The 20,678-nt window shown below is 44.3% G+C and overlaps 2 protein-coding genes across 5 annotated transcripts in view; one reads left to right on the top strand and one right to left on the bottom strand.

The window, feature by feature from the left end:
- LOC116848439 (janus kinase and microtubule-interacting protein 3) overlaps window positions 1-13,147 on the bottom strand; it is a 24,649-nt gene extending 11,502 nt beyond the window's left edge. For all 3 annotated transcript variants that reach the window (XM_032824536.1, XM_032824538.1, XM_032824537.1), the window contains exons 1-6: window positions 12,980-13,147; window positions 11,707-11,896; window positions 11,049-11,408; window positions 10,178-10,481; window positions 9,069-9,182; window positions 6,542-6,631 (exon numbers count right to left, since the gene is read on the bottom strand). In XM_032824536.1, the coding sequence (XP_032680427.1) occupies window positions 6,542-6,631; window positions 9,069-9,182; window positions 10,178-10,481; window positions 11,049-11,408; window positions 11,707-11,891 (1,053 nt within the window). In that variant the 5' untranslated portion in view covers window positions 11,892-11,896; window positions 12,980-13,147. The remainder of the gene's footprint in view (window positions 1-6,541; window positions 6,632-9,068; window positions 9,183-10,177; window positions 10,482-11,048; window positions 11,409-11,706; window positions 11,897-12,979) is intronic.
- LOC116848444 (mediator of RNA polymerase II transcription subunit 15-like) lies at window positions 11,804-20,674 on the top strand. 2 transcript variants are annotated; one of them, XM_032824544.1, is made up of 6 exons: window positions 11,808-11,942; window positions 13,793-14,312; window positions 15,920-16,310; window positions 16,617-17,028; window positions 17,231-17,800; window positions 18,606-20,674. In XM_032824544.1, exons 4-6 carry the CDS (start codon window positions 16,727-16,729, stop codon window positions 18,904-18,906), a joined length of 1,173 nt encoding a protein of 390 aa, XP_032680435.1. In that variant the 5' UTR covers window positions 11,808-11,942; window positions 13,793-14,312; window positions 15,920-16,310; window positions 16,617-16,726; the 3' UTR covers window positions 18,907-20,674. The 2 variants fall into 2 exon arrangements, with proteins under 2 accessions (XP_032680436.1, XP_032680435.1); XM_032824545.1 differs by lacking the exon at window positions 13,793-14,312 and having other exon boundaries at window positions 11,804-11,942.
- The last annotated feature ends 4 nt before the right edge of the window (window positions 20,675-20,678 follow it).

Raw genomic sequence — 20,678 nt, 5'->3', positions numbered from 1 at the left:
TGGGTGGGCGAGCGTATGTGTGCGCGTATATCGGCATTCCTACTATGCACGTTCGTTGTTTCCTACGCTAAGAAAGGAAGCCGTTAATTGCAAGATGGTATGCGTCACCGCTCAAGTATTATTAATAACACGACCGCGATGACGGATTGGAATTACACACTATCGCGCATGGGCGTGAGACTACACCAATACGCTCTCTCCCATACCCGCGCTCCATGTCGTTTTGTTATCCTGCACAGGTACTCATGCAACACCCAAGACACAACGCGCGGCTTGACCGCGAACTTGGGCTCGGGTGATCATCCCTTACGCCGGGGTTTCCCAGTGGCGGCCGTTGGATTATTTAACACGGAAAAGAAAATTGGGTGTTGGATTGACCAGACATTTGGTCTAGTTAACCAAATCTTTCCCTGCCTACGAGAAAAGTTACAAATAATAAACATCCTAAAGAGATGTTATCCGTCCAGGTGGTGTCGTGAAAGATAAAGAAACTTCTGAGGACTCTTTGTGCTCGTTATCATTCGCGAAGACGCTGATACGCGCATGAACGCCTGCTCTGTTGCCTGATCGATTTGCGCTTACTCCCGAAGAGGAAGATTGCCTTTTCTTTACGAAGTCGCAGCCGGAGAAGACGAGGTCGAGCGAGGGTGTCGTTGAGTGGGCAGGTGTTGGAGAAATTGTCCTAGGTATTCTCGAGGTGATCCATGATCGCGCGCGCGGATCGAGCCGCGGGCACGACCGCGCGCTAATACCCGCACACCAACGTGTAATGTATCACAGGCCACGTACGTGCAACGCTCATAAGTCTGCGGTCGCTGCAGGGATTGGGAACTTTCTTTCGAGAAGTGGCTCACCGGGCGAACGACGACGACGACGACGGCACGAACGGCGAGAGCACCGGCATCGAGTCGAGGTGGCACTTGCCTGCCGGCGGCCGGCGCGCCGATTCTAGAAGGCGAAGTAGAATCGAAGGGAGAACGCGGCCGTTCCACTTGCAATCGAGACGAATCGAGGAAGCATATCCGGTGAAATAACACACGGCTCGTCCGCACGAAGTCGCGGACGAGCCTCTGCCTTTCTCTCGCCCGCCTTCTTTTACACGCGTCGCGAAGTCATTGAGATTCATCCCGCGCGCCGCGCCACCTCGAAGGAGGACAATGGAGGATAGTTAAGTACTTAAGGCATACTTACGCGTCTCTCTACTCGTGTCTATATACGCGTCGGACGGGCACGCACTGGCATTCGCCTTGCGTGTGTCCACGTGTGCGCCCGTGCGTCTCGCTGGGTTTACTCTCGGGGATTCGCGCTCGACACACTCGAGCTCGCGGTTTCGATTGTCAACTGCTTATCATTTCGCGTAATGAGCCGTATATCCGAACTCCGTCGTTTCGGCTCTCGCGGAGACTCGCAGTTCCTATTATACTCTAACGACCCATTAAGGGAACTCGGCGAAAGCACGTCTACACGCCGTGTCTGGAGGTCTTGGGATCTTAATATTTGCATATTTGCGCGTATGTACACGCTACGACCCGAATCTTCCAGTGAACGTGTTCAATTCTCGTAACGTAACGTTAAAGCCGTGAGAACTCCGTCCATAAATGAGGACAAGAAAATCCTTTATTATTCTTATCACACGAGGCTCATGGTCTCTCCACCTTTCCTTTACCTTGGGCGATCATTTTTTTTCATTTCAATGCAATTTCATCTGCAACAATGAGTGAAATGGTATGCGGTCGATAATCCGCGTTATTGTTGCAACTACCAATTAGTCGAAAGCTAATTTCCCCAACTCTCAGTTAATTGCTTCTTATCTAGAATTACTAGGAATATGCTAACTCGCCCGTTGTAACTAACTGGAGTAACTAACCATTCCCCTGTTGGGAATACGCCACATGTTGAGCGCGAGAAGACTTGGCGAAATAACTCAATTACGGTGAGGCCATTGTTCCGTTTGTTCGCGACGTATTCGTGCTCGCTGCAATTTTTCTTCCTCTTCGGGGCCCGACGCGCGCAGACTAAGCATTGCGAGATTGTTCCCACGGTGTGTCGCGGCGACACGCGACTCATGTCGATTTTCCTGGGAACGTAATCGAAACCACGTTCTATTTGCGATCTACTCAGGGTCGAGAGAAGGCGCCGGAGAAACTGGAGTAGGTGCGTGAAAACATTTTATCTCCGCGGTGGCCGCATGCGGGAGAGTGGACGCGGGCTCTCACAACTGACGAAGTAATAGCTGTGTACAGCTCATTTCCCGAAAAATCGCAACACGGTACACTGTTGAGTTTGGGCTGAAATTCTCTCAGAACAGTTCTTGAAAACATTTAAAATTTGCGAAGACGATAATAAAGAGTGCAAGTGTGTTAAAATTGTCATTTTTTTAATTTGAATACTCTAGAAAAATACTCTATTTGAATACTCTATTTGAATATTCTAAATAATACTCTAGAATACAAAAACCTACCCTAAAATTTTAAATATCAAAAAGTAAATTCTAAACTTGGATAAATTTTCTCCAAAGTATTCCAAAACATTTAAAATTTGCGGAAACAATAATGAAGAGTGCGTTAAAAATTTTTTTAATTTGAATATACAAAATATCCTAGAATACACAAAAAACCCTAGAATTGTAAACATCAAAAAGTTCAATTACGTAAACTCTAAACATGGATAATTTTTCCCCAGCGTATTTCCATTTACTCTATTTATTTAAGAGATCGATGTGCATCGATACATCCGTAACGGATACGATTTCACAACTGCTTCACCGTCTATGTCATACTCGGCATAACTTCCGCAAAAATAATCAAAATTCGATGTCTTTTTTTATCAGCGTAGAAAACATTAAAGAATATAAATTTACTAATATTCTTAGGATTGAACGAGGTTGAAAGCAGTTACAACGAAAAAACAAAACACATGTTTTCAAGAACGATAAAGTTTGAAAAGTTGACCTGAGTAAATTCCCAGGTCCCAGTAAATGCCCAGGTCAACTTTTAAGGTTCTAAGCTTAAACGAAACTTTTGTCCAAAATATTGTTTCATATAAGGTAAAAGTACCAATACCATGTACCTAATCGCATTTTTATTGTTTTAGTCTTTAAATACGAGTATTTAAATTTTTGAAACACAGAATATATGTATATACTCAATACTTACATATATTTTATGTTGAAAATTTAAATATTTATTTAGTTTGCATTGGTACGTTTCATCTTACTTTGTGGTTTCGGGAATATTCGTTGTCGATCAATTGCATCGATTCCGCTTCGAGGGATTATTTCAACCCCTGAGAACAACATACCCGGAACCGTTGCGACTGATGGGCGACATTTGGGAATCTTCCCTTGTTGGCAACGACATCGATATAGAGGCGGCATTAATGAACACGATTTTGTCCCACACATAGAAGAAAAAGAAGAAGAAAAAGAAAGAAGAGGAAGAGACGAAGAGGATGAAAAAACTAACTGGCGGTCGTCTTTACCTCGTTCCATGCGAAACCCATGAAATGCGTGTTGGCCTTGAAAATTCATACACGAGCACGAGAGGAACTAGGAAGAGATCGATGTGCACCGGTACGTCCGTAACGGATACGATCTCACGACTCCTTCACCGTCTATGTCACACTCGTGCACACGCACTCGAAGAGGCACGCGGAGCGCGGCGAGGAACAGCGTGCGCGCGACCAGCGTCTAGACGGGACTGAAGAAGCCAGCACCTTCGATGGACGACGGAACCTTCTACGCTACCTGCGGAGCTGTGAACGGGCCCCCGTTCCTTCGCCATTCCATTCGGAACATTACGGACGTGCCTGCCGCTCCGGCAGGAACTTATATTGTTAGACTCCAGACATAATGTGAGACGTGCAGTACGGCAATTGTGTTGGGAGGTACCCATAAATCTGTACCGTTGTGTCTCTCTTTAGGTCTAACTGAAATCCCAAGCATAAGTGCACTCATTAGTTTCGTAAGGAATCCTGAACGTTCGTGCCAAATGTGTCCAAGAGCACATAATCACCGTATCAGATGTAGAACTCGACGAGTTTCCCGGGGAAACGTGTCTCGAGCGTCTCTTGAGGAGAGCTTCGCATTTTTCTTATACCGTCAGATTCCGGTTTCTCCGTTCTGGGTTCGATTTGAATGTAATTTGAATTTTTTATTCGATTTAATTCGAGTTTAATGTTCATTTAGCTCGATTCCGCTCGAAGCTACGTGCAAGCCGACAGGAATCCGATAAGAACAGTACTCGATGGTCGACGAGTCGACTATCGCCGGAAGACTCCGCAGCCTCGTGGACAATGGAACCTTCTTTCATTCTCCTCTTTAAACCAAAGAGTCCGTACAACCGCGACCGAGGAGAGGCGAGGGAGAAGCCGTCGCGTCTTCGCCGTGAATCGTACACCACCATTAGCTCGATTAAGCGACGATAAGGCGTGATGGGTGGCAATTATATTGCGCGACCAGAGAGTAACTACAACCTTTTAACGTGCAGCCACACGTTCGGCCGCTCGCGTGGCCTTTAAGTTCCTTCGAAATGACGAAGACGCGTATAATGCACAATGCACGTCCGCGCAGGATGTCTTGCAACGCGGCGCCGCGGTACATTGACCCGTTGATATCGCGATATCCGAGCACCTCCTTCGACTAAAAGCGAAACGTCAGAAGATAAACGAAGAGTGTCCGTCGGCCTCGGTCATTCGTAATGGCTTCCTTGAATCGTTACACGCTGCCCGATGAAAGTAAAGATCACCGCCTAAAAAGTAGCAACCGCGTTGTCGCCGCGCGCGCGCGCTCTTCTTGGAGCATGTTCAAATATCTGAAGCGCCTTAAACGGTCCGGTGTCGTAACGCGCATCTCGGAGTCGTTTCACACGATGGTTCATTAACCTTTTATGTGCCGGCACAAGTTCTACATAATTTCATGTTTAATAATGTGACGCAACGGTCCTGTGGTGTGTGTGTGTGTGTTCTTTTGTTCCGCGTGTAAGTCTTCTTATCCGCATGCCACGGTACGTACACAAAAAACTTGCAATACACAGTGGAAGAAAATTGCGTTTTTCATGTGCGTCCTCTCTTTTTCCTGGTTAGTTTTGCTGATTGCTGATCTCAACGTAAATCAAGTCGAGTGCTCACGCTAAAAACTTCTAGGAACTCGACGCTCTGTAAACTTATACCGGAAGTCGCACGATATGATAATCGCGGACACCGGTACGGTCCTCAGGGTGAACCGTTGGATCGTTCACACGACGCATCTGGGAGCAAAGAAAGCACGGGAGAAACGAAATACCTCACCTTCCAGTAAGGTGAAGAAACGGTTATTGATATTACGCGGTGCGTTGAAATTTGCATTGTCAAAGATGAACAAGGCATCATGGAAAAACAACACACGGTGCACACAATCAGAACTATTTAGTTGCGAGCAGCGTAGTTATCTTTGAGTAATGGTAATGCGTACGGCTGACATGACTCAGTTACTTTGACCTGACCCAGTTACATCAACTACATCGGTATAGTTCTGGTTGTGGTAACCAGAAATCGGTTGGGATGACATTTACCATGAGTACACTCTGATTGCAGCAAGCAGCAAGCAGTTGCTGTAACTCACCAATTGTTCTGTAGTTGCAGCAACCGCATGATTAGTTGTTTCATATTTTATCATTGAATCTAATTGGCACTGATTTATGTGTGGGCCAAGCATACTGTCTTTTCCTCAATGAAATATCCGCGGGTAAAGCAGTATGGCTTGCTCACGCCTAAGTCTAGTTGTGCCGGCCAGATTCAATGGTAAAATAACTAATTGTTGTGGTTACTGCAACCACAAAGTAATTGCTGAGTTATCATCGCGTAGCAGCAGTGACAATGTCTCGTTGCTCCAACCAGAGTGTATCCATAGTAAATGTCACCCCAATCGATTTCTGGTTGACACAATCTCATCACGTGCAATTAATCGATGTGATTGATGTACCTAAAGTAAACTGAGTCATATCAATCATGCATAGAAAAACATGCCGCACAGAAAAACACATTTTGGTTCGTGTAACTGAATGAAGACCAGACTGAAAACTAGCTTGAAGTAACTGAGTTGGCCGAATAGAAAAACCTCCCACAGGAGGTTTCCACAATACCATGATGAGGATAAATGTTACTCACAAAGTTATAGCTTTGAGTAATCGAGCGCTCTTCCATTGAATCGATTGAATTTGCTCATATCAATCGCCAATTAAACAGCCTTTAGTTAAATCTGCTAAGTTCAATCGTCAATTGAACGGCTTTTAATTAAGTCTGCTAGATTCAATTGTTAATTGAACGATCTCTGATTCCCTTCTCTCAAATCAATCATCAATTAAACGGTATTTAATCGAATCCATCGAGATCAATTGTCAATTAAACATTCTTCGGCCGATTTTGCTTGAATCAATCGCTAATTAGTTGAATTGAAACATATTTGTCCAAGTCAATTATTAAGTTGGGAAAAACTTCATTAATATTTCCACAACTCTCTGGAGGAAACGGAGGAAGTGCCACCGGACGAGTGATGCATACTCACCGCGTCGTGCTCCGGTGGAGCCAGCTTCCGATTGTTCAAGAGCTTCGACAGCTTCTCGATCTCACGATCCTTGCCTCGCAGTTCGTCCATCTGCAAAAATCCGCAAAGAAAAACTCGTTTGTATCCGGCAACGGCGAAGTCTTCTGACGCGTGGCCGCGTGTGGCGAAAGTTGCAATGTAAAAGATTAATATCGGCAGCCGGCGATCGCGACGAAGAATAGAATACGCGACGATGATGAAGAGGGAGGCTACGGTGATCGGTCCCTTTCGTGGCCGCTTTCGAGAAGCTCTCACCAGAAGTCTCGCTCGTCTCACCTCGCAGTTACGCTCGTCAGGGGCCGGGAGCCTTTTGCCTTCACCTTGTCTGTTCACAGGTGGGATGTAAGAGAAACGCCAAGTCGCCGTACCGCTTCTCTCGTTCGTCGCGCAAACGTTCACACGTCTGTACGTCTGCGTACATTATTTTATTTCGGTTACGAGACCCGCCGCGATTTCTGCGAACGATGAATCATCGCACGGCCACAGGCATTAAATTAGCTATTACCGTAATCGGATTACGATCCGTACGGTGACAATACTTCTCACGGACGTGCGGCGAGTCCAAATTTTTCGGTACGTGGAACAGCGTCCTCGTCATCACACGTCGTTATTTATGGGCAATAGTCGTGCTTGATCTGGCTTCCGGCTTGGTGCCGCGTCCTTCGTGAGTTCGTTTCATTTCGAACAGAGGATTTCCTCAGGAGACTTCTTCAGCAGAGAAACGACCTGACACTCTAGTGAAGAAGTTTGCTGAAGAAGTGAACCAGAATGTTCACGAAAAGTCGAAAAATTCATAGAAATCGTGCTACTAAACCGAAAGTCAGATCAAGTATCTCGCCATCGAGAAGTCTGAAATATCAACTGTGGTATTCGATATATCGAAACTATCCGTGGAAATTATCATGGAGTTGAGGTGAATGTCCTAATGATTGAACTAATAAGAAAGCACGATAGATTTTACATTTTTATGAATAAATAATTAATGGAATTACTGACACAGAATTTATTGATACAAAACTTTAGTATGCCAGTGATCGAAAACCCATCAAGTTTCATTAAAATCGGAGAGGGATATCTCGTACGTTGTTTTCTCCGTGTATTGTTAATGTTCAGTCATTGGGGCATGTTCAATTACCGGGATATTTACGTCAAATACGATTCCATTTGGAAGAATAAACTTCCACCTGCGATATCACCTGTACAACTATGAGTTATCATTGTTTTCCAGCGAATGAAGTTCACGTCTTTCTATTTGATTTGCTCGCCTCCCGCGGCGAGAACCTACCCGACGTTTTCTTTCCTTCTTGTTGCAATTTTCAACAATTGGCTGGCCGCCAAGGGTGCGGTTGCGGCCGTATTAATCCGCGCCGGCAATGCGGTAGACAAATTCGTCGGACGTCACCGCGCGCTTTCGACCGCGATGTGGCATGTTAGGAAGCAGGAAACCACTCTCGCAGACTTCCCAAGCCCGCCGAGCCGATTAAACGCGATTAAGTGACTCGGATTAAATATAGCGTTCGACGACCGAGCCGGACGCGTGGTGTGGCTAGAAAAATTAGAAACGGCCCGGAATAAATTGCCGCGCGCGCGGACGGCGGGAGGACCGTTCGCGCGTCGAGTCGTGTATCATCAGCGAGGCGGCTAATTTATGCGAGTGAAATCAAGTATCTGAAAACAAAGTTGTATGCCAGCCAGAGGCGACTTTCAGCTGTTGTGTAATGCAGGAATGCTTCATTGATCGAAGAAGCTCCGCAGGAGACGATTTCCTGCCGCGGCGATCCACGCGGCCAGAAATTTTGCCGGGCTATTTTGTTGCGAATCAACCATTTCAAGAAGCTGCATCTCGAAAGTAGATCTGACAGAACTCGCAGAAATTTGTAATCCTGCATTCAGCAAATACTCTCCCTCTCCTCTTCCCCTCTTCCTCCATCTCCCGCCAAATCCTATCGTGGGTCCAGACGCGGTTTTCCGTATCCGCTCGCGCGGGAAGACGTCCGGCGACGTTTAAGCGGACGAAATCGCAAAAATTCCGAGGCCCGAGCACGGGCGTGGGAAAACCGTGACCATTTTGGATAATCACACAGCACGAGAACATTCTTTCCTGTCGAGGCTATGCCGAACACGTTCGCCGCGTCGGCAAAACTTTTGTCCGAGAGAGCCGGCAGGCTGAATCGCCGCATCCCGGACATACTCTTTTCTAGTTAGCGCAGGTCGATTCCGCGGGGCACAATTTTTTAATAAGCACCTTCGGAGGGCCTCGTGCTCGATGTTCGTGCTCGTGTTCGGAAAGGAGGATATTGTTACGCGCCTCTGGCAGGCATGCTCTCGATCCGGTCACTCCCGCGGCGCGATTGCATTACAACGCTCGCTAATCTCGTTGCAAGCGACGTCACATTAATCGTAAAATTGTCGAGCGCCATTGAAGCTCTTAATAACCGCGCTCTATTGATACTACTGCGATATCTATATCATATTATGCGTCACTCACCATCCTTGTAGTTTCGCTACGATGCGATTCTCGCAATGCGGAAAGATCAGCTTCGTGATTCCTCTGTTGGTCCCGTATCTCAGAGATACGAGTCTTCTCCGCATTTAGAGCGACCTAAATACAAAAATATCCTCTGTGTAAGTGAGAGATAGAATGAACAGGACGTATAATTTACAGTAAACATAAACATAGCGGACGTAGTACACGATATATTGATATACTGATCGATTACGAAGTAAACAATACTTCCGCGATCGTCACTGCACGAAGGAAAGAAGAGAAAACTCGGTCCATGTAAGTAATTTGCCGTTATCTGGTAAACAGACAAAAACTCGGTTGTAGGAACAAATTCCTGTAGAAGATTTCTAGTCAGTCAATTGTCCTCAATTACTTCAACAGAATTTTAACGCAACCGAATTTTTAGACGAGTGTTTTCCGCCGCGCGATAACAGACATTTCCGGAAAAAAATAATATACGATTATAAAAAAAAATTATGTATGATTATAGACTAAAAGAAAAAAAATAGTTTATCTAACAAAAATTCTAATTGTTTTTGAAGCCAACCGTATTTCTTGTAGTTGAAATAATGATAGTAATTAACATATGAGGTTATTATTATTAACATTATAGTAGAATTTAATATAGAAAAATGGTTTTCTTGACTATAATTTATAGTAATTATTATTCTATGTGGTTATAATTATATCAAATTATACCAAACATTTTTCTTTCAGTGTACTTATAAATTATGTATGATTTTCACCCCTATATATACGTGTGGTCACATATAGAGTCACATATGTTCACGCAAAAAAAATGATGTTGAATGAAAAAAGGAAGAAATAGTTTCATTCAATTAAACGTGAGTATCATGTGCTCCCAGAGGCATCAGTATTTACTTCGATTGTATGTGTATGATAGTAATTTTTTTTCATTTTGAACATATATAATTACGCGTAATTATATGTGGCCATATAAGGACAAAGTTCGTACACAATCTTTCTTTCACAGGTTGTTCCTCGTTAGCGAGTTTTTCATTGCGTTACACGAACTGAGATTTTCTTCCGCGCGCGTCGAAAATCTTGGATATGTCAATGAGTGCGCTTACACGCAATTTTCCTTCGAGTTTCTCGTTTTCGGCACGAAGACTTCGGACTTCCGCTTCCAGGCGACGCGCTTCGCCGCCGGGGGAAGTGCCATCGGCATTGCGAGCCGTATTCGCTCGTGATTTCGCCGATTGCCACTCGAGTCTTCGTATCGTGCTCTCAGCTTCGGCTAAGCGTTTCCTGAGAGTCGACAGTTCGCGTCCGTGATTCTCGTTTTTCACGAGATCCGGTTTAAATGGCAGCGACGACGACGACGGCGACGACGGCGGTGACGGTGACGGTGACGGCGATGCGGAATAAGCGAGTCTGAAGGAAAATGAATTCTGATTTCGCGCGTTTTTTCCCGGATCTTTCTTAGGACATTATATACGATCTCATGATGGAAAATCACCTACGCACAAACCTACACACAAGAAAACAGCTTTCAAGCATCATATACGACAATTCTGTCAAGGAGAGCCAAAGAAAGAAAACTCTCAAGCTGCCTCGAACATTTACAATTGTTTCGCACTGATTAGAACTCATGTCTTAAATATTTAGTCATTCTTCGCTATCACGACACACACGAAAAAAGTGATTGGATCAACCAAATTTCTAGTGAAATATAATAACCAGAAAATTCTGGTTGATGTTTCTAGAATTCTGTTCAAGTTAATCAGAAATCTCGTTAACTTGAACAGAATTCCGATAACTTCAACCGGTTCGTTTTTATTTCACCAAAAATTTGGTTAATCAAGCAGAATGCTCTCTTTTCGGATGCAAAACTTAAAATTCGATGAATTCAGGCTGGAAATAGATCGTCATGAAGTAATAGCCATGGTAGGCCCGCGGAGATTCGTCATAAGTGACTCATAATTCTCGGGATACGTCTACCTGGTCTTCAGCTCGTCTATGATCGGCTGATACTTGGCGGCCTCAGCGCATCTAGCCTCCCTGAGGGCAAAGTCGAACTCCCTCTTGGCAATTTTCGCCGCTCTTCGCTCCTCGTGCAGCTCCGTTCGCACGTTCGCCAGATCCTCGCGCAGGCTTCGAGTTCCCTCCTCGAGCCATTGTATCGTTTTCCGCAATCTGGCCGCGTTATCCCTGCCCGTGGCTGCGCCTGTTCCTGCGGCTTGAACCAGCGCTCTCGCATCCTGCGAGTCTATTGGCAAAGCCTGGTCCTGCTTTCCTTTGCAACGCGACGGGTCCTTCCTGCCCTCCGCACGCTCGGCTTTCCCCCTGCCGCGCGTGTCGCTACAAATTAACGCCAGAATTGCAATCACATAAGATAATATTTCTGGACGATCTCCGATAAATATGTATCACGCGCAATTTTGGATCGGGACAGGAGAATCTGATTAATTCAGGATCGCCGAGGCAATTCTAAATTTACTTTGTAATTTGACTCAAGAGGAAGACGATCTTCTCCTACTTTCTCGGCCACGTTACCATCGATTTTCCAATAGACGATAATAATCGGGCACGGGGAACGTGTTATATATCGTAATGTGCGAAACCTCACTTAAGGTCTCATCGCTATTAATATACTTACACGTCGAAGTTGCACGTTCCGTCGCGCCGCAGTGTCTTCTTAGGAATCTCCACGTTCGTCGTCAATGGTTCTAATCGTCGTCGCTTTCTTGCACCCTCCACAAGTGCGGAAGGGTTAATTCCGTTCGTCGTTGATTTGTTCGTATTCGTCGTCTCGACGGTGTCTCTCTCTGAGGAGCTTGCCATCGTCGCTGGAAACGCGAGTATTTATAAACTCATAAGGACATAACTAAGAAGGTACAAAGAGCATACGCATGTTCGCATCCTTCTCTTTCTAGTATACTTAATCCAACACTACATTGTTAACAAATAACCAGTTAAACAGATGTTAAATACTCAACGGTATATATATTTGTACGAGATACTTTATCTAGAATGCAAATTTGCAAAAATTTACACGCTATTTCACTCAAAATAGCGCGAGAGAATTCCTCCACCTTTCACCCTCCGGCGGCTTTGACGTCGATCCTCCATCTATCATTTAAGAACTATAGTCCTCTTACAGGAAATTGCTCGTGATGCTTGACGCGTCCTACCTTACTATATATTTTTTAATATTTATTATTAGCTTATACTATTATATCAGTTAATAAGGGTTTGTATGAGTTTATACGAGTTTATAAGAATTTATAAGATAAATTGTTAGTTTATAGCAATTTTTATCAATATTTTTCATATTAATTTATATTAGTTTATATTAGTTTTATTAGCTATTCATTTGTATCATATTTATTTATATTATAGGAATTTATAAAATTGATCCGAGACTAAAGAGATTCGAGTTGTTTTGACTTGATGGTAGATAAATAGAAAGGAGGAAAGAGTTAGGACGGAAGCAATGTAAATAGTAAGAGGTAAAAGAGTAGGAGTATGTAGAGTATATGTATGCATGTGAGTGTAGAAACTGGAAGCCATCCAAAATCGAAAGGCGAGGATTAAGAATAAATAATAATAGTAGTACTAAACTACATATAGTAGATTAAACTACATATTATATATATCCGGCGTTATACACGGATTATCGCAAAGTGTCAAGGGGATGGGATAAGGGATGAGGATGAAGCGTCAATGTTTCATGGCCTATATTTTCCGGGGAGCCCTAGAAAGTAACTATGCAAAACTTGATTCAGATCGATGAAAGGCTTTAGGAATTTGTAGGAAACAGACAGCAGACATTTTATTTTATATATAGATTACTTAATGAAGTGGGGCGAATGTTTTGCTCGTTTCAGGCTTGCGCAACCCCTATTGAACGACAGTTGAACGAAACTTACCGTTTTCGTAAGGACGTGAGTACGTCGGCCGATCCGTGGAGCTCGCTTTGGTGTATTATTGCACCGGCTACGGGTACGGCGGCGGATCCTCCTCGCGAGAGACACCGTCGCCAACTAAGAGAGGCCGAGGCCTTAAACTATACCGCGGCCCGCGCTCGCTATATGTGCCCACCAACCAAGTCATCTCGTCTCTTTGGCTTTATTTAGCAGCCTCCTCTCGTCTCTTGCCCCCTCACCCTGTATATTGCCCACCCACGCTAAGTTTGGCCGACTGGCTATTCGCGTCCGCTTTTATCCGCATGGGTTTTACGTCCAAATCATTCTCGACGACGTACTCGGTCCATTTCAGCTTTACTTGGAGAAAAATCTTCCCTTTCTCCTTTCTTATGTTATGAGCTAATCGCACGATGTGCAGGCAATCGGGAACGACCATTCGTTGCGACTCATCAAGGGTTCCTATCATAGATGGAGGTGTTGAAGTCACATGAGGTCGTCTTGAACTTTTTTTAATAAAACAACCATTTTTATACTCTTATATTCTTATAGTCGATGTCGAGAGAATCCTAAAATGTCTAAACCTTTCTATTAAGAGCAGTTATAAATTTGGAGAAGTTGTGATACCGTTGAAATTAGCATTGCCCAAAATGCACCAAGTAGATATTGAGCTATCGAATCTATATTCTTTTGCTTATGTGTGTCACGACGTTGCCAAGTAAAAAAATAAATAAATCGCATATATATATATATATATATATATATATATATATATATATAAGTCTTTATATATTTTTTGTCGCGAAATTGTCGTTAAAGAGCGGCGCCTTTGAGGATAAGCAGGTGGATCTATATTTACTATCCGATACCGCTGATAAGGGATTAGAAAGGGGATGTGGATCGGCCGTTAGCTCGTGGCGAAAGGCGTCGGAGTCGTGTGGGGCGGGTGCGTCGAAACTCCGAGACTCGAGAAGAACCCCTATCGATCGATAGCGACGCCTGTGCAGTGAGCGAGCCCGAACCACGATCGACGACCGTAAAGCCCGGGGGAAACAATCGCATCATCGTCCTTTCGACGTAGCTTGCGCTCGGCGTTGTGTGCGACAAAACGTGTTGCCAGTGTCGCTCTCGTTATTCCGTTCCGTGTGTGTTCTCGCCCAGTGACTCCGTGATCCGCATCCTCCTCGTTTCGTTCTCTCCTCGACTCGCCGTGCGAAGAACCGCACGGCCCGCCTTGGACACGCCGTTCCAGCTGCAACTGGCGACAGCGCCAACGGAAACCTGCGATGTCATGTGGCTGAGGGGATGCGACACAGTAGATGGACACATCGGCAGAGCGGTGAATATTCGTGAATATTTATATGCGAGCACGCACTGAGATCTCGGCCCGAGACTCGTCATCGACGACGGCAGCCACCGTCGGTGAGCGCGAATTCGCGCGAGAACGCTCGCTATTATAATTCCGTAGAGGAAGCGAAATTCTCACCGACACAATTTCACACCAACTGACTGACTGGACGCCTGTGCTCTCCGCAGTCAAATTTAATTAGTGCGACTCGCGCAACGCACTGTCGAGATCGCGTATAATAATTAATAATGTCGATGGGGAACACGCACGCGGAGTCTACGGAAAACCGAATTAAAGAGTCGTATAACGCAGCCGTTATTATTTCTGTCGGCGACGAAGAATTTGCAGGAAAATTAATTAATCGTTATCGTGATGATTAACTCTAATATGGAAACGTTGATTTGCAACTCCACGATATATCGTGGAATGCGAGCTAACGAAATCGACATTTTTTATTTTCTAACATTGGCCGTGTAATTGAGGAGTCATATTCGCGCGTGCAATTTCAACGAATTGTTCTGCAACGTGAGAAATAATGAAGAGCGAATTGTTGTGAAATGTAGCGCACAAGCGGGGCATAGATGTGACGCATACACCTATAGCGCAGTACATGCAGTCGCATAAGTACAGTACGTTGTTTACGTGTCATGTCATAAAAATATGATGGACATGCATAAAACCAAAAAGTCAAAATCCCGACATTTCAGAGAAGTGGGACAATGTCCTGGAGAATCACAGCCCCTGAATACAGGGACAATCTCCCGAAATATTTCAAGCATAAAGTTGTCCCACAAAATTGCATGACAAGTTGTTGACAACTTCATACTTTCAATATCTCGGAGAATTGGCATTTCGGTCATTGTATATTCAGTTTTCGGAATTGTGACTCTCCAGGACGTTGTCCCACTTTTAGAATTTCGGTACTTTGTTTACGGGATTGTCCACCTGATATCAAAGTGTTTTCGAATTAAATAAATCAGTGTTATTTGGCGCCTAAATGTGAATCTGGTGATGAATTTTGATCGAATCTTTTTAGCTTTTGCACTTGCAAATATTATTGCGTTTCCGTTCATCAAATGAACTTTCCTTTTTTTTTAATTTAATATTGCAAAATTACAAAAAATATCGAGAACATATGTTTTTCAATCTGAAAATAGCAATTTTTTTAATGAAACCTTATAAGAACGTAGAGTACATAAGAATGTAAAAATGCATCGTTCCCGATATATTTGTAATTAAAATTAGCTATGGGGAAAGTCTTAGAAATTACGAAACACATTTCAACGTAACTCATTCGAAGCGAGTTAAAAGACACTCGAACCGAGAAAGTCGATGCCTGGTGGACACGTGGATCGAAATGTCAATCTTGAGGAAACGTTCTTGAACTTTGACTCCAGAGCGTACACATAGTTGCTCATACGTAGCCACCTATGTCGATAGGACGGTCTCTAGCATCAGTCGCGGTAGTTCGCTATTAGCTAACTCCAAGTTAAAGCCAGTTTCCTTCTTAGAATCGCACGTACAAAATATAGACGAAAGAAAAAAGTTCATCCAGATAGCGGTTTATCTATACGATCAGTCATGTTCGTTTCTTGCAGGTTTAATACGGATATAAAACGACAATCGCTCGAAAAACATCTTCAGCGACGATTCTAAGGCCGCATGCGTGCGTGATATAAGTGGTGGACACAAGCGCTTGGCTTTGCTTAGGATCGTAGAGACCGCTGCGTGGAATTAAGTGTGGATGATAATTACTGGGAAGGAGATAAGTGGCGAGAGACGAGCCGCCACGCACGACGTCGGCACTTGATTGCGAGATCCTCCGTCAGCCGTACGTCCCGATCGTGTGAATCGTACAGTGGGAAATTCTTTTCAACCTGATCATCATCAATAATACGCGATAATGTAGCAGCGTTACGTCTCAATCATCAAGGCGATTCGGGGAGCAGGAAGATTGTCAGGTGCTCAGATGTAATCGACAAGTGACACGTAAGAATTAATGAAGTCTGAAAAACATGAAAAACACAACGGTGATTGCACATCGAGTAGTAGACTAGACGTCAATGAAGGTCTCGATATCAATCAGACAGGTTTTGTTCCAATTAAAGCAATGCATATTATAAAGAATGCGCATAATTTTATGCGTCGTAATAGAGCACGACTGCAATAACAGGATAGAGACTTTGACTAATAATCTACTGATGATCGAGAAAACGTCCGATTAGAAATTAATTTTTTATCCCAACCACTACGCGCACTCTTATCTTCAAGCTGTCTCGTGTGTGTCACATGTAGTCGTCACACTGGCAACGTGGAACGAGCTCTCAGATGTCCAGTGTAACGTAGACTCGCCGCTACGCCAATTTCTGGGAGAAATTGGAACGGTCGAAAGCAGCGAGCGGAAAATGTCCGAGAGCGAGACGAAGCCGGCCTCGCCGATACCTACGGTCACGTGCGCGCAATGCTGTGCCAGCGGCGGTCTAGCTACCTCGCAGTGTCCAACTCTGCAGGTGACCTCGCGGATGCTGCGCTCGCCGAGCCACGAGAGCGTCACCACCGATCTGTCGCTCTTCAGCGTGTCGTCGATCGCGAGCGAGCTGCGCGGTGCCAATAGACTGGTCACTTTCAAGTCCTACAGCGACGTGCAGCTCACCGGACGAGGACCATCCCCGAAACCCGACTCCTCTCGGCAAATCCAGGGTAACAGGTCCGTGTTGGATGCTTTTGTGTCTTACTCTTTTGCGCAATGTAACTACAGTACAAACAGAACATTTCGTAATGACTCGTAATTTCTCGCCATCTTGCTCCTTCGAATTAAAAGCCGTTCGAACAAAACTCCCCCTTGATCGACTCGACCTTGGGTCAGTCTGTTGACTTTCTTCTAGCCATTAAGATACAACGCGTTCTAGGCCAGCGGACATCCCTGAGATCCTATGGTTCGAAGAGGAGAACGAGCTGATCCGCAGCTGCGGCGTTCTGTCGTCGGCGTTGGGATTACGTAAGAGCTTCAGTACGAGCGACGTGTCGCAGCTTCCCAGCCCGGACGCATCTGGACCCGGGGGTGGTCTTCGAACGGCAGTGTCCGCCTTGGCTCTCGACACCGCCCAGCGCAACACTCTGCTGCTGGAGCACGCGAGACTCGACCACGCTTCAAGATCGTGCAGCACCTGGGTCGCGGTGGGCGAACCCGTTGCCAGCACGTCTCAGCTACCCAGTCCGCACGGTGGAACCGCGCAAGAGCCACAGCCGCAGCCACAGCAACCGCAGCCACAGCAGCAACAGCAACCGCAGCAGCAGCAGTCGCAGCTACTGCTGCTGCAACAGCAACCGCAACAATCCTCCTGTTCGAGCACTCAACCGATGCCGCAACAACCACCGCCACAACCCCCGGCACCGCCACCACCACCTGTGCCGTTCACCGGAGCGGACCTTGTCCGCTCCGTCAACAAAAAAGTCCGACAGAACTACATACGACGAAGGTCAGTGTTTCTATTATCAGTCAATCAATTATCGTACGATCTTAAGGCTCCAGGCCACTCGGAACTCTTGACTGACGTTAAAAGCGAGGAAAATGCACGTAATCCAAAACTCCTGCAAAGTACGTCGAAAGAAAAAGATATATCTAAAAAATGATACTTGCAATCGATTAAACACGCTTGTAACTACTACGAACATTTTCCTTTCGCTCTAACAATCAATAAATAATCATAAGATTAACGTGCAATCTGCTTTTTTAACCTACATTTTCTCCATATTTTGTCACGTTAATTTTACGGTTTTATTGATTATCAAAGCAAACAGAAAATATTTGGAATATTTTAGAGATATATTTAATCAATCGCAAGTGTCATTTTTTAGATATATCCTTTTATTTCGACGTACTTTGCAAAAATTTTGAGCATGCATTTCCTCGCTTCTGAAATCAAGATGGCCGCGGCGAAGAGCCTTAACTGAAATATCCATTGGAAACTGACATCTTTTCCCTTACACGGAGAAAATATTGTAGTGAAAATTACAACAAAATTTTCATAAAATCTCTATCATACATAATTATGAAATTATTATTATTTTAATTAATAGTAATTGCTATTACCATTACATATTTGTTTAAAAATATCATGCACGTTTGACTTTTTTTTACAAAATTATGGTGATTACTTGAATGTTTTTTTTTTTATATTTAAAAATTCGAGCAATACTATCGATCCTACTAATTGCACTCTTCAGATTTCAACTCAGAATAAATACGCTGATAAAAGGTGATTCGCCCGTATATTCCATCAGATTGCTGACCACGTACCGCGCTTTGGAGCGCCTCTCGCAGAGCGAATTTAACCTGGACCAGCTGGAGGCGGCGGCTACCGCGGCGCAGACCTCACATGGAGCCACTTTGCTCGTTCCTGGAACGGCCGCAGGAGTGCCCGGTGCTTCCTTGATCGGACGGAAGGAGCGGAATCACGCGTTGACAGTCCGCGACGTCGAGAGGGAACGTGGGAATCAGTTGTCCAAGTACGAGAGGAACATGATGATCTTTAACTGGCTGCACACTCTCGACGACAGCGCGGTCGTAGACAGCGTCGAATAAAGGACGAAGAGAAACAACGTTTTCTCCCGACTCCGACAATGTGCGCGACCTATTGTGCCTAAGTCTCCCTTTCTCTGCGCAATACCACTCTAACGAGGACGTTTCATCGATACGGACTCCACTATCGATACCACTCTTTGTACACATCTTGGACGATACCGCGCTAAGGCTGAAGGCTTCTGGTCCCAGGTATATCCGATTGCGTCGTAGGGAGCTAAGGATTATGCGGATTCTTGTCTCGTGCGCGCGCGCGCGCGCGCTGTACATCGAGACAAACAATCTTCTTCTTCTCACGCGCCATCATCTGTATTTAACAGGATAGACTTTAATTCAACGTGGTATCTTACAAGGTACAAGACGCAATTTGTTTCGCACGTGCGAAAAGAGTGGAAGATTTCTCGATCTGACCTGAATATACAGAGTTCGCGTTTCCACCGCATAACTTCTCGACGACAGATTCCCTAATCCACATAAGTTGGTAGAAATATCGAAATGTCATTGTTCCCCTGATATCATTGTTCCAGTTTGATCGCGGTGAAAAGCCAGGAGCCATAAGCTGAGATAACTCTCGCGAGACATCCGTCCCTTCTCGTCCAGCGATATCGGCTAGTGTCGCTTTGTAATGAGCGTCCAAAGCATTTTTGTGTAAAGCGGATTTACCTACTTCGCCGGCTACGCGCGTAGCCTAAGAAAATACGTACGCTTCAAGATACAGACTCTTAGGAGCAAACTGAAGAAACTGAGGAATCACGCGGCCTGGAATCACCACCGACGCAATGATACATTTGCATGTGTATTATACCTCTCGAACGCTAGCGACAACCTCTGATTCGTAGGGATCCTTCATTCATATTAACAATTGATTGGCTAAGTTGAGAAAATGATGTTTGGAAATGTTTCTACGATATGATATTGCATCATGATATTTTCACCGGAAGATTTCATATGAGTAGAACTCTTCTAGAGCTCAATAATCGCAGATTCGGTTGCCAAGGAGTTTGATAGTGTAAATCTAGCCGCTAATCTTAATTCTCGATAATTGAACAGATTCAATATACAATTCTGTAATGAGGCTCGTATTAAGAAAGCGACATATAAACTAAAAAAAGAGCAAATATATATATATATATATATATATATATATATATATATATATATATATATATATATATATATATATCTTATGTATTAAGTACTCGGACACATATCGATGAGAAATTTTTATTCGATGTCAAGACAGAAACTGATGGATCGAGAGGTAGAGAGTGTTGTTGCTTTCCACGATCAAATTTTAATGTTAATTGTAGATGGAAAAAGTGCAAGACAATGTAAGAGAGAAGAACAGAGCTAGGGATGCTCTTTATACTCTTTATACTCTCGTATTTTCCTTACAACATGCAAATAATGTTTATATCCAGACAGCACAGATTTCCGCAGGACATCCTAAAGACATTCTGAGAACGTCGCCAGGACATACCCTGAAGACCTTGTACTGTTTGGATATGTAGCAGTCTCTTTTTCATTTCTATGCTTACGATGTTCACACAATATTTTTTCGATTTAATTGGAACTATCCTCTTAATACTTTAATTAAACGCATTTTACATGTGCACTTCCTGCCTACAATTAGCATTAACGATACATGAGTCTTATGTAAAGATCAGCGATGCGAGATGTAATCTGAAGAGCTCTACTTGTGAAATATAAATGTGGCGACGATCTGTTGACGCGCGATTCAACGTCCCATATGAAAAAAAAAAAAAAAAAATATA

The sequence above is a fragment of the Odontomachus brunneus genome, unplaced genomic scaffold (assembly GCF_010583005.1).
Source record: "Odontomachus brunneus isolate Ranch 3 - 2012 unplaced genomic scaffold, Obru_v1 Obru_scaffold_096, whole genome shotgun sequence".
NCBI classification, from domain to species: Eukaryota; Metazoa; Arthropoda; class Insecta; order Hymenoptera; family Formicidae; genus Odontomachus; species Odontomachus brunneus.
Note: the sequence above shows the minus strand (reverse complement) of the source record. Positions and strands in the feature narration are given on the sequence as shown.